The sequence below is a fragment of the Theobroma cacao genome, chromosome 4, assembly GCF_000208745.1.
Source record: "Theobroma cacao cultivar B97-61/B2 chromosome 4, Criollo_cocoa_genome_V2, whole genome shotgun sequence".
Lineage (NCBI taxonomy): Eukaryota > Viridiplantae > Streptophyta > Magnoliopsida > Malvales > Malvaceae > Theobroma > Theobroma cacao.
Window position 1 is genome coordinate 30,011,183 of NC_030853.1, and position 9,999 is coordinate 30,021,181.

Below are 9,999 nucleotides of genomic sequence, written 5' to 3' on the forward strand. Positions count from 1 at the left end.
TGCACATGCCATTGTAGTCAATAGTTTCATCTTGAATTACTTTACAAATGGTTTATCTTGGAAAGGATTCTTTCTATTGTTCATTAATACAAATTTTACTGATTATTTTTATAATAAAAAAAATTATGCATTCATTATTAAATCCAATGATTGGGTACATTTTACTTTTTCATATATATTCATATATATAAACAAAAATCTTGGGCACTGAAGTCATTTGCACGTCAACACCATGTGTGAAGTTTCAACGTAGACCAATAGTTCAAGCCAACATGAAAAACAAAAGAGAAAAAGGATTTAAAGATAAAATTTTTTCATATAAAATATTGTTAAAGCAATTAAATGAATAAAATTTGTAGAGAGAGAAAGAGGAGGAGGCAAAGGAGAAGAGTGGGGGAAGGGGGGGTGCTTTTAAAATGCCTATAAATAATGCCAAAGAAGGAGAGAAAGTGCATGTAAGGGAAGGAGAGGGGCTATGATTCTGTAAGAAAACACTGAGAACACAAGCATTGAAGAACAAATCCAGAGAAATAGAAGGATAGACTTTTATAGACTGTAGAAGTAGTAGCAGCACTAGCACTCCTAGACAAATAACTTAAGAAAAGTAAGGGAAGAGTTTTTTTGGAGTTTTGTTCCCGGCACATTAAATTCATCAAATCCCTTTCAAAGGTTTGTGAAAGCATTTATACCCTTTTGTTTTTTTGATTGTGCCTATAATTCCATTCCAACGAAAGATCTAAAATTTAAGCCACAAACTTTCAGCTTTATTGGGTCATAGAGCTTTTGTTAGTGGGAAGTTGTTTTGTGCCTGTGTGCAGAGAGAGGAACAAAACAAAGGCAAAGAGCATGGAGGTGGGTCAGATGCAGAGAAGGTTGGTGGACTACACAAAATCCTTGTTTATGGAGGTAAACACCCAAAATAGGAAGAAAGAAAACAACTTGAAATGTGTACAAGTTTGTTAGCAAAAAACTCATTTTCTTTTTTGGGTTTGTTTTTTCTTTGTTTTCTTCTTCTTGTTTTGGTATGTTTGATTTGTTTGCTTTATCTTGTTTTCCTTTTTGCTCGGTCTTGTTTTGATAGTTTCTGTTTTGGGTGGTTGTTTTTGTTGTTGGTGAGAGAAGGGTTTCTTGGATGGTCAGTTTTTACAGCTTCAGCAGCTTCAGGATGAGAGCAACCCAGATTTTGTTGTTGAAGTTGTTTCTCTCTTCTTCGATGATTCTGAAAAACTTCTCAATGATCTCACCATGGCTTTGTAAGATCTCAGTCTGTGTCAGCTTTATTCTTGCCATGGCTCTCTTTTACTACTATTATTATTATCATTGCATCTTTGAATTTTTCTTTTTTATTTTCTCCTTAACTTTTCTTTTTCTGATACAGAGATCAGCCAAATGTAGACTTCAAAAAAGTTGATGCTCATGTTCATCAGTTGAAGGGTAGCAGCTCCAGGTACTTATAAAGTTCCCTTTCTTTAGTTTCAAACCTGGACAACCTGGGCCTTCTTTTCTGATCTGCCTTATGAAGCCTTTCCTGTTCCCTCTCTTTGGAAATTTCTGTTTTTTCTTCATCAGTAGTTGAACCCTATAGTTGCACTACAAAAAGTAGGGTAATTCAAATGAAAAACGGTCTGAACTTGTTAGATCTGACCATTCAAGTGATAGAGAAGTTATAGTTGAGACAAGATTTTTAGAAAGTTGAGTTGTTCCTGTTTTTTGCTCTTTGTTGTTTGATGAGAGTCAATGGTTGATGTGTATGTGCGTGTTTAACAGCATTGGTGCACAGAGAGTTAAAAATGCTTGCATTGCTTTCCGCAACTTCTGTGAGGAGCAGAACATTGAGGCGTGAGTTGCTTTACTCTGTCAGCTTTCTTTTTGTCCTTCTCCTATTCTGTTCCTCGTTACCCAAAGCTTATGAACCTTGAAAAAAAATTTTTGCAGGTGCCTTAGATGTCTTCAACAAGTGAAACAAGAGTATTACCTTGTGAAGAACAAGCTTGAGACTCTGTTCAGGGTTAGTGCACTATTTTTTTTGCTTCAAATGATATTGATTCATTCATGACTTGAGTTATGAAACTGGTTCTTCTTATTGTTTTTCTGCAGCTAGAGCAACAGATTGTGGCTGCTGGTGGGTCAATTCCTTTGATGGAAATGGGTTTGTAAGGCCATCATGAACATGAAGGGGAAAGCAAGATTTTTGGGGATGGTTTATAACAGTAGCACATGTGGTTTTTGTAATATCACTTCCGTTCTGTCACTTACTATAAGGTTCTCTTTCTTCTTACCAGTGAGCTTGTGCTTGTATGACTTTCATGAACAAAGAGATTTCCTGCTAGTTCCACCAACTCTGTTGATATTTCTCTTTTCACTACTACTATTTCTGCCATTCATGTGACTCATGTCCAGTTTGTGAAGCACTAGAATTGCTAAAATTTCTAATGCCATTCATTGCTTTGGGTGGTTCTACAAACATGCCATCACGTCTTTCATGAGTGGAAGACTGTCATGAAATGCTGCTTCGCTAATGGATCAAAGAGAACAGAATTTAGATTAGATCCCATCATTTAGTAACAGGTCAACAGTTAACAGCAAGCGCACACACATACATGCACACGTGAATTCGCACACATGACTCATGTCGGGTGATTGCATAACTGTCAATACAGCCAAATACTGAATTGGTGGCGTATGATCCCCAAAGTAGGATTTTGGCCATTCCCGCAATTTACTCCTCAATCTGATGTTTTGCGAGACAGCAGGGGGAGAGAGCTAGGCTTCCTGCTTTGGAAGCCCCTTCGTATCGAAGTTCCCATTGTAGGAAACAAATCCCATCAGGCGATCAGCATAAGCATGTCGTTTCTTGCCACACACCCCCACACATTTAATTCCAAAGAATCATTGTCCGTTACTACTTATTACTGTTATTAGTCCAGCATTCTTGGTTGGCATCCATGCTTTCAAAAGACTCATTTAAAGCGGCAAGAAAAGAATTCTGCGGTTTAATCAAATTGTAGAAACAACAGCCAAATCATGTTCATTTACCCCCCGTACTACTGTTCTCCCTCTCTCCCCATTATAGGAATTTAGGAATATAAATCCATTTATGAAGATATGATGCTCAGAAATGTCAATCGTAATCTGTTGGGTCTGTCTCTTTGTCTGCTGCCAATGGACAGCAACTTGGAAATTGGAGTCTTCTTTCCTACTTTCCAATCCAATACTTTGTTAATTAAGTAAAAAAGGAAGAAACTTTCAAGGAAAAGGGCAATCACATCAGTAAATGTTTGGTCTTTTTTCTCTAAAATATGAATGTTTCATCATCAAAAGCAATAAGAAGAAATAAGGAAGAGAAAGTTCTTTGACAGGCCAATCAACAAGTAATATTAAAACCCAAGATAGGAAACAGTAACACGCAAAGCACATTTAACCCTTTGTAAAGAAACATCAACTCAGTTCATCTGGTCCCCAATCTTTGACTGCAACTTTTGGTGGAGAATTAATGACTATCATCTTTTGGTCAATGTTTTAAAGATTGCATAAAGTGATGCAAGACTTGGAATAACTCAGCCGGGATAGGAACAGTAAGGAAGAAAAAGAGAACTTTGATTCATACTTTCAGTGGTATGAAAGTATTCCTGTGTTGCTATGGCATTTTGTTAATCTGAACATAAAACAGAGTTGGTTTCTTCTAAGGAGATTCTGCTATGGAGAACATGAGCAAATACAAATAAAGCTTCTGCTCTATCATGAAACCAAAAATTGAATTTTCTGTTTTCAAGGAATACAAAAATTTAATTCCTAATGGGAGGAAACTCCTTAAGTTTGATTAGGCGGTGTGTTCCACATTATTCTCTGTTCATCATAGCTTCCTAACACAGCGGACTGCTTTTTATCACCCAATCTATTGGCAAATAGATCATAATAGGCCATAGGGTCAACATTATTCAATATTTTGACTGATTTGCCTTGCCTTTTATCAATCAAAATCTGTCCATCCCTGGATTCAACACCTTCAGCAATGACTTTGATGGGCATTTCTTGCAAGGTGGGTTTTAGATTGGGATGATCTCCAGTCAAGAATATTGCGCCGAGGATTTCACCCAAGAATGTATCCTGCAAAAGAAAGAGATAACAGTTATAGCAGAAGAAAGCAAGCAGGGAAGGAAACAAGGATAATTTGGAGGGTTCTACAATGGAGAAAGTTTCATTTTCTCAACATCAAGCAGTTTATAGATTGGAAACATTACCATATGGCCATATCTGTGGTGAGTTTGTTGCAAAGTGTATAGCCTGAACAACAGGCGCTTGACAAACTGAGCTTCAGGAGTCTTCCTTGTCAGCTTCAGCCTCCCTAGGGTCTCCGCAAACAAACTGACATTCCGCTGAGTGCCGAGTGGAATGAGTGTGATGTTCAGTCCTGATTCGAGGACTGTCTTCGCGGAAAAAGGGTCAAGAAACATGTTGAATTCAGCATACTTGTTGGAAGGAACAGTAAAGAGATTTCCTTTGTCATGGCTACATCGGCTGATATGTCCTCCAACAATATACACTTTCTGCAATTCCATTGAAAATCAATAGTTGGTTTCATTATACAGCAAACATAAATTCTACAGAATACTTGTATATCATGCGTTTAGGTTGGTTCTATCAAGTCCATCCGCTTCAGACTCAGCTGCATAACTATTTAGGATTCTGAGAGTATTCCACAGAGAATATTGGTCACTACTGCCTACAGCTATCGACAGGGTAGTTGATTTCTGAAAGACTTTGATTAAGTAACCTGCTGTCTGTGTTATTCATCAATTTGGACTGTCTAGTATAGAATTGTCTCCTTACAGATGTTTCACATAGCAGAGCAAAAGGAAGAGATAAAATCCACTTACCTCAATTCGTGAAGCTGTATTTGTTTCAGTTATAATCTTGGCTAAATTAGTCAAAGGTCCATTTGTCAATATGGTAACTTTAGATCCAGGATCCAGAGTTTTCAATACTGAAGTCCAAACTTCCAGTGCCAGAGGTTGTCTTAGTTCAGGGTGATCAGTATCCCGAGGAGCTCCAGATTTTTTTGAGTTTTCTGCTGTGTACCTGCAGTGAAAGTCAATACTATACTTCAGTTCTAAGCTCTTCAGGACAGGACAAAAGAGTGAGGGAGAACAACAAGGATATAGGAGCAATACCTTCTAGGACTTCGTGGTAAGTCCCGAGCTAGCCCATAAAGAGTATCCGAATCCAGAAATCCCCCACTTCCATGTGGGATAGCCTTGACATACTTGCAGTCTCCAACAGGAGGGAAAACTTTGTCAGACTGGTTCATTGCAAATACATCTCCTAGACCAACTGGAATGTCATCACGGCCCATCATGTGCAGCAAATCATAGATGATATCTATTGTTGCAGCATTAGCCCAACCGGTTGGACTTACCAATATTGCCTGGATAAAAGAGAAGGATCAAATCTGCAGCTTTATCTAATAATTGGCAAACCAAATTCGTTCTACTTTCATTCAGTGGAACCTATTTTGTGCTATATACTTTTTGAGTAGCAAGCAACATGTACTAATCGCCTAATAGTTAACACAATTAGGCCATTTATATCCATTCTTTTGAGAGCTCATACATGCATTTTGGTGTCAATTTAGTTGGTAAACCAGTGCTGACATCTCAGTTAAGCTTTTAATGTGGATATGATGCATAGCCAGTGAAACTGATCAAACTGAAACCACTTACCTTGAGGTTGAGCACTTCCACAGGCACTTTAAGGAGATAGAATAGAGCCATAAAATCTCCAGCACTCATATCCATATCAAAAACAACAGGTTTCCCCAACTTTTTGTTCTTAAAATCTGGTTTATAAAGAACTTCTCTGTAATAAGGAAATTCTGTGGTAAGATTGAACCTCCCAGCATGTTCAGGTCGATTTAGAACCTGCATTCCAGCAATGTGTGTGACATTCATTAGTACACAGATCATTGCAAAAGGAAAATATAAGAAGAGCATCAATTTGTTTTTTTGAAAAGCAAGAATAGCATCACTTTCTGACATAACATCAGTAAATATCAGACAAATCAGAGTAACATAATAAAACTTCAATATCTTTTTCAGGAAAAATGGTAGGAACTTACATCCAAGAAACTTATGAAAAATTCTCGGTCAAGTTTGCTGCTAACGTCCTGATTAGGTTTTGCCCTTGTAGCAACAAGAACACGAACTGCATCTGGACCAGTTACCTCCTCTGTGTAACCATCCTATTTGATTGTAATGCAAAAAGTATTCCAGATAGTCAGTAACAATTAGATAGATGTAAAGGCAAGTATGCACTAAAAGGTCACTTGTCACCTAAAAAATTATCTGCCACTTAGCTGGAATATAGAGAAGAGTGTAGATTATATGGTGGTACACTAGACTTAGACATGATGAAATTTTGTTTCATCTACTGGAAAGTTTTCCATTATGCTACAACTGACAGAAAGCAATTACCTTGCATTTCCCTTTTCCATTCTCTACAAAGCAAAATGGATCTCGAAGTCCTGTCTGGACATGACCACTATGCACCCCACCTTTCTTCAGATTAAACTTTGGAACTTTGAGGCCATCAAATAATGGATTGGAACCATCAGATATTCCGTAAGGCTTGTTCGAAGTAACTACAGTTATATTCATGTATTCCATTTCAGCAAATTCGTTCTCCCCATTATTCTTGTGTGAATTACGCATGATTGAGACTGCCACACCGGATGTGAAGGAGTCCCACATGAAGTAGCTCTGCAGAAGGTAGCAACAATAAAGGCATTAACACCAGAAAACATGTTGTTGCATACGCATTGCATGGTTGGTAACTAGTGGAAACATGATATTAGTATCCCTTACAAGGTTCTACCAACATGAATTAAAAGAATGCTGCACAAGCATTCTGCAGAAGGCTTACTGTGTAGAATTGGTTATCAAACCAAGTATCACGAGCCATTTTCAAAGACTGGAAGCAGTATTGTGCCTCATAAGTGCCCTGGCTCTCCTCAAATGCCTCAAAAAACTTCTCAGTGATCATGATGGTGTTTGTCGCATCCAGGGGAACAAGGGTGACTGGAATACCAGAATGAAACACCTACAAATATTGGCGCATACATTTGTTACTCTTAGGTCTCTATCCATATGCAATCAGTCAACGAGGATTTTCTAAGAAGGCAATTTCTTCAGTTACCTGATGTGCTGCAAAAGGATCTCCGAAGATATTAAACTCAGCATAAGGATTACTGTTGTAGTCTGTGAACAGATTCCCACGGTCACCGCACTGGCGCTGCTGGCAAGATGTGCTGGCATTCTTGGGACAGCAACCTGTTGGGTTTTTGGACCTCACTCCACCACCCATCACATATATGTGCTCAATATTTTTTTTGAGATGAGGATTGTTCATGAGAAAAATGGCAACATTTGTGTGAGCTCCGATTACGAACACAGTAATAGGACCTGCAGATATTTTGTCAATCATCACTTGCTGAGCTGTAGGCTGTCGAAGAGGAGAATATTTCCTGCTGCCCTGATTCCATGGAGAAACCATAAGCTCTAAATCTAGATGATATGGCCAAAAGGGAAGTTATAAATCACTCCAGGCTTCCCTGGGCTGCTACACAACACCTACCCCTCAATTACAATGAAAGCAAACTTCATACCTGTGGAAGGAATGCTTTTCGAATGCCATAGTTAGTGTCTATATCCAATCTTCCTCCAAGGCCTACTGGAATTGCTTGCCTATATCTGCAACCTCCTGCTGTTGTCATCCCCTGATAAGTACAATTACAAATTCAGCATGCAACAATGTAAGCCGAATGACATTTCAACCTTTAGCATAACTTTTAATAATGATCAGAAATGTAAGAGGAAGATGCTACTGTGCATACATCTAACTTTTTAATAATTAGATGGAAATAAAGAGATTGACCTGTTCAATTATTGGAAGATATCCACCGACATTTGGTAGTATGGTACCATCTTCCAGGATTCCACCCTCTCCTCCTACTCCAACAGCTATGTCATCGCGGCCCATCATGTAAAGAATGTCGTAAAGTTGATTCACGGCATGCCCGGCATCAGTCCATGCATTTGGGTTGATAGTGACTGCCTGCATCAGATCATTATCAATTACCAGAGAGTTTCTGTCATGAAGAAATGTTTCCTTGAAGAACTCAAAAGAGCCATATGTGCAAATTAAGAAAGAATTCAAGATAAGGAAAAACCCAACATGTTTAACCATGACTCATGCAGGGTTTTCCAACTTTGTCTGTGTTGAATGTAAGCTTAAAGCATGAGCTTTTTACATCAAGCTTACCTCCAGTTCAAATTCTGATCTGTTAAGCTTCAAGAGGTACAAGAGAGCAAAGAAATCATCGGTATCCACATCTGTATCCAAAAGAATCCGATGAGGCTTGGCCTGAATGGTGTAAAGACTTGCTCCAAAGACTTCTATGATCAAAATTATAGCTATCCAAAAGTTTCTCTGCCACAACATTCTGTCTCCTCCAGTCACAGCTCCCCCAACAAAAATTCTCTTCCCTCCCGAGAATGACAAGTGATCAAACAGCTGCTTTTGATCCCCTGGAAAGACTGTTACATCAACCTCATTCGTAACTAAAAGAACAACAAAGAAAGATCAGTCAGAGAGTGAGCTCTACGAACATGTTATCCTTAACAGTGTCAAAGACTCTATAACTTAAAAGATATGATGAGAAAAAATAATAATAATAATAATAATACAAAAAAGGGGATGCAACAAAACAGTTTTTCTGCAATATTGTCCAGATAAAGTAGGAACAGGAGCTTCAATGATAATATTCTGATATAAAGCACGTGAGAAAGCAGTAAAAACGCCGGTTACCATCAGAGAACGGCGGTAGGACAGAGAAGAGACAAATGAGATGCTGCTCTGTCTTCTCTAACTGTACTGGATCAGATTCCTACAACTCTTATGCAACAGAAAAGCAAAAAAAAAAAAAAAAACCCATTGATTTATAGATCAAATGGAACGAGATTGGAGTTTTATAATGTTGTTGAAGTTGAATTTTTTAAGAGTCATACATGCCAGAGAGACGTGATCATGTCGCCTATGGTTACTATGATTGACTAGTACTAGCTTACCAGGGAAAAAACATGTATAGCAGGTAAGAGCTAAACGAAACCAAAGACTTCTTACCTTGTGGTATTTACTTAAATTTTAAAAACAGTAAATTAAGGGGTGAATAATACTTATTTGTCTATCTAAGAGGAGACAATAACATGCTCTGATATCATGTTAAATTTTAATTAATAATTGTATGTTATTTATAAAAAATTAAATAATTAAGTGAAGAGTTATTGCAATACATATGTACCATGCGAAGTTATAAAATAGAGGTTAGATAGAGTATTAAGTTGAAGCAGAAGATTTTTATTTTTATAAATAAAAATCAAGCTTGTGTGAACAGGCTTATCATCATATCTAATTTGATTTTCAAAAAAAAAATCATATCTAATATGAAAATAACTTGAATTTCCCAAATCCCCCGTGGTTTTCCATACAATCTATGGGAAAAATATTTAAAGAAATACAAAATCACATGAAATATAGAGGGGATTCAAGGAGAGCAAATGGGCTTATAATATATTTTATATAATCCACGTGTTGGGACTGCCAAAATTGAATTAACAAGCCAATGAAATATTAAATTCATTTTTGGACAATATGGTTTGACTTCTCGGGGGTGTTTCATTTTGTTTCGATTTGTAACATCATCTATTCAGTTTCTTTTGTCTTTGGGGCTTTGGACATTTCTGAGTTTCTCAGTGCCTTTGTGTTTTTTTTAATGTAAATGTTTGATTTTTGGACATGTTTGGTTGGTTAGGAACTCTAACCATTAAAAGATGTAAAGATTTCTTTGCCTTGTTCAACGTAAGAAGTAACATTCGAAAAGATTTAATTTATTGATCAATATATGATTTTTTGTATAAAATTAAAAAAATATAAAAAAAATACAAA

At 37.3% G+C, this 9,999-nt stretch overlaps 2 protein-coding genes across 4 annotated transcripts; one reads left to right on the top strand and one right to left on the bottom strand.

Annotated features, from left to right (window-relative positions):
• Nucleotides 384–2,382, top strand: LOC18603398 (histidine-containing phosphotransfer protein 1). Of its 2 annotated transcripts, none has more exons than XM_007035354.2 (7): nucleotides 384–669; nucleotides 763–906; nucleotides 1,123–1,253; nucleotides 1,379–1,447; nucleotides 1,768–1,839; nucleotides 1,936–2,008; nucleotides 2,098–2,382. In XM_007035354.2, the coding sequence occupies exons 2-7, from the start codon at nucleotides 847–849 to the stop codon at nucleotides 2,155–2,157; spliced, it is 465 nt and encodes a 154-aa protein (XP_007035416.1). In that variant the 5' UTR covers nucleotides 384–669; nucleotides 763–846; the 3' UTR covers nucleotides 2,158–2,382. The 2 variants fall into 2 exon arrangements, with proteins under 2 accessions (XP_007035416.1, XP_007035417.1); XM_007035355.2 differs by having other exon boundaries at nucleotides 819–906.
• LOC18603400 lies at nucleotides 3,575–8,996 on the bottom strand. 2 transcript variants are annotated; one of them, XM_018120315.1, is made up of 13 exons: nucleotides 8,863–8,996; nucleotides 8,317–8,615; nucleotides 7,930–8,109; nucleotides 7,661–7,771; nucleotides 7,192–7,527; nucleotides 6,919–7,095; nucleotides 6,471–6,755; nucleotides 6,116–6,238; nucleotides 5,721–5,918; nucleotides 5,172–5,425; nucleotides 4,878–5,079; nucleotides 4,242–4,547; nucleotides 3,575–4,107 (listed from the first exon to the last, which is right to left on the bottom strand). In XM_018120315.1, the coding sequence occupies exons 2-13, from the start codon at nucleotides 8,494–8,496 to the stop codon at nucleotides 3,811–3,813; spliced, it is 2,649 nt and encodes an 882-aa protein (XP_017975804.1). In that variant the 5' UTR covers nucleotides 8,497–8,615; nucleotides 8,863–8,996; the 3' UTR covers nucleotides 3,575–3,810. The 2 variants fall into 2 exon arrangements, with proteins under 2 accessions (XP_017975804.1, XP_017975805.1); XM_018120316.1 differs by lacking the exons at nucleotides 8,317–8,615; nucleotides 8,863–8,996 and having other exon boundaries at nucleotides 7,192–7,522; nucleotides 7,930–8,026.

What these genes read in the sequence shown, in the direction of transcription:
- LOC18603400 (XM_018120315.1), bottom strand. Translation starts at nt 8,496, where the DNA reads ATGTTGTGGCAGAGAAACTTTTGGATAGCTATAATTTTGATCATAGAA. An exon ending in TTACCACGAAGTCCTAGAAG is followed by an intron (nt 5,080 to 5,171) that starts GTATTGCTCCTA and finishes CTTTCACTGCAG; the next exon opens with GTACACAGCAGAAAACTCAA. An exon ending in ACCACAGATATGGCCATATG is followed by an intron (nt 4,108 to 4,241) that starts GTAATGTTTCCA and finishes TTTCTTTTGCAG; the next exon opens with GATACATTCTTGGGTGAAAT.
- LOC18603398 (XM_007035354.2), top strand. Translation starts at nt 847, where the DNA reads ATGGAGGTGGGTCAGATGCAGAGAAGGTTGGTGGACTACACAAAATCC. An exon ending in AATGATCTCACCATGGCTTT is followed by an intron (nt 1,254 to 1,378) that starts GTAAGATCTCAG and finishes TTTCTGATACAG; the next exon opens with AGATCAGCCAAATGTAGACT. An exon ending in GAGGAGCAGAACATTGAGGC is followed by an intron (nt 1,840 to 1,935) that starts GTGAGTTGCTTT and finishes AAATTTTTGCAG; the next exon opens with GTGCCTTAGATGTCTTCAAC.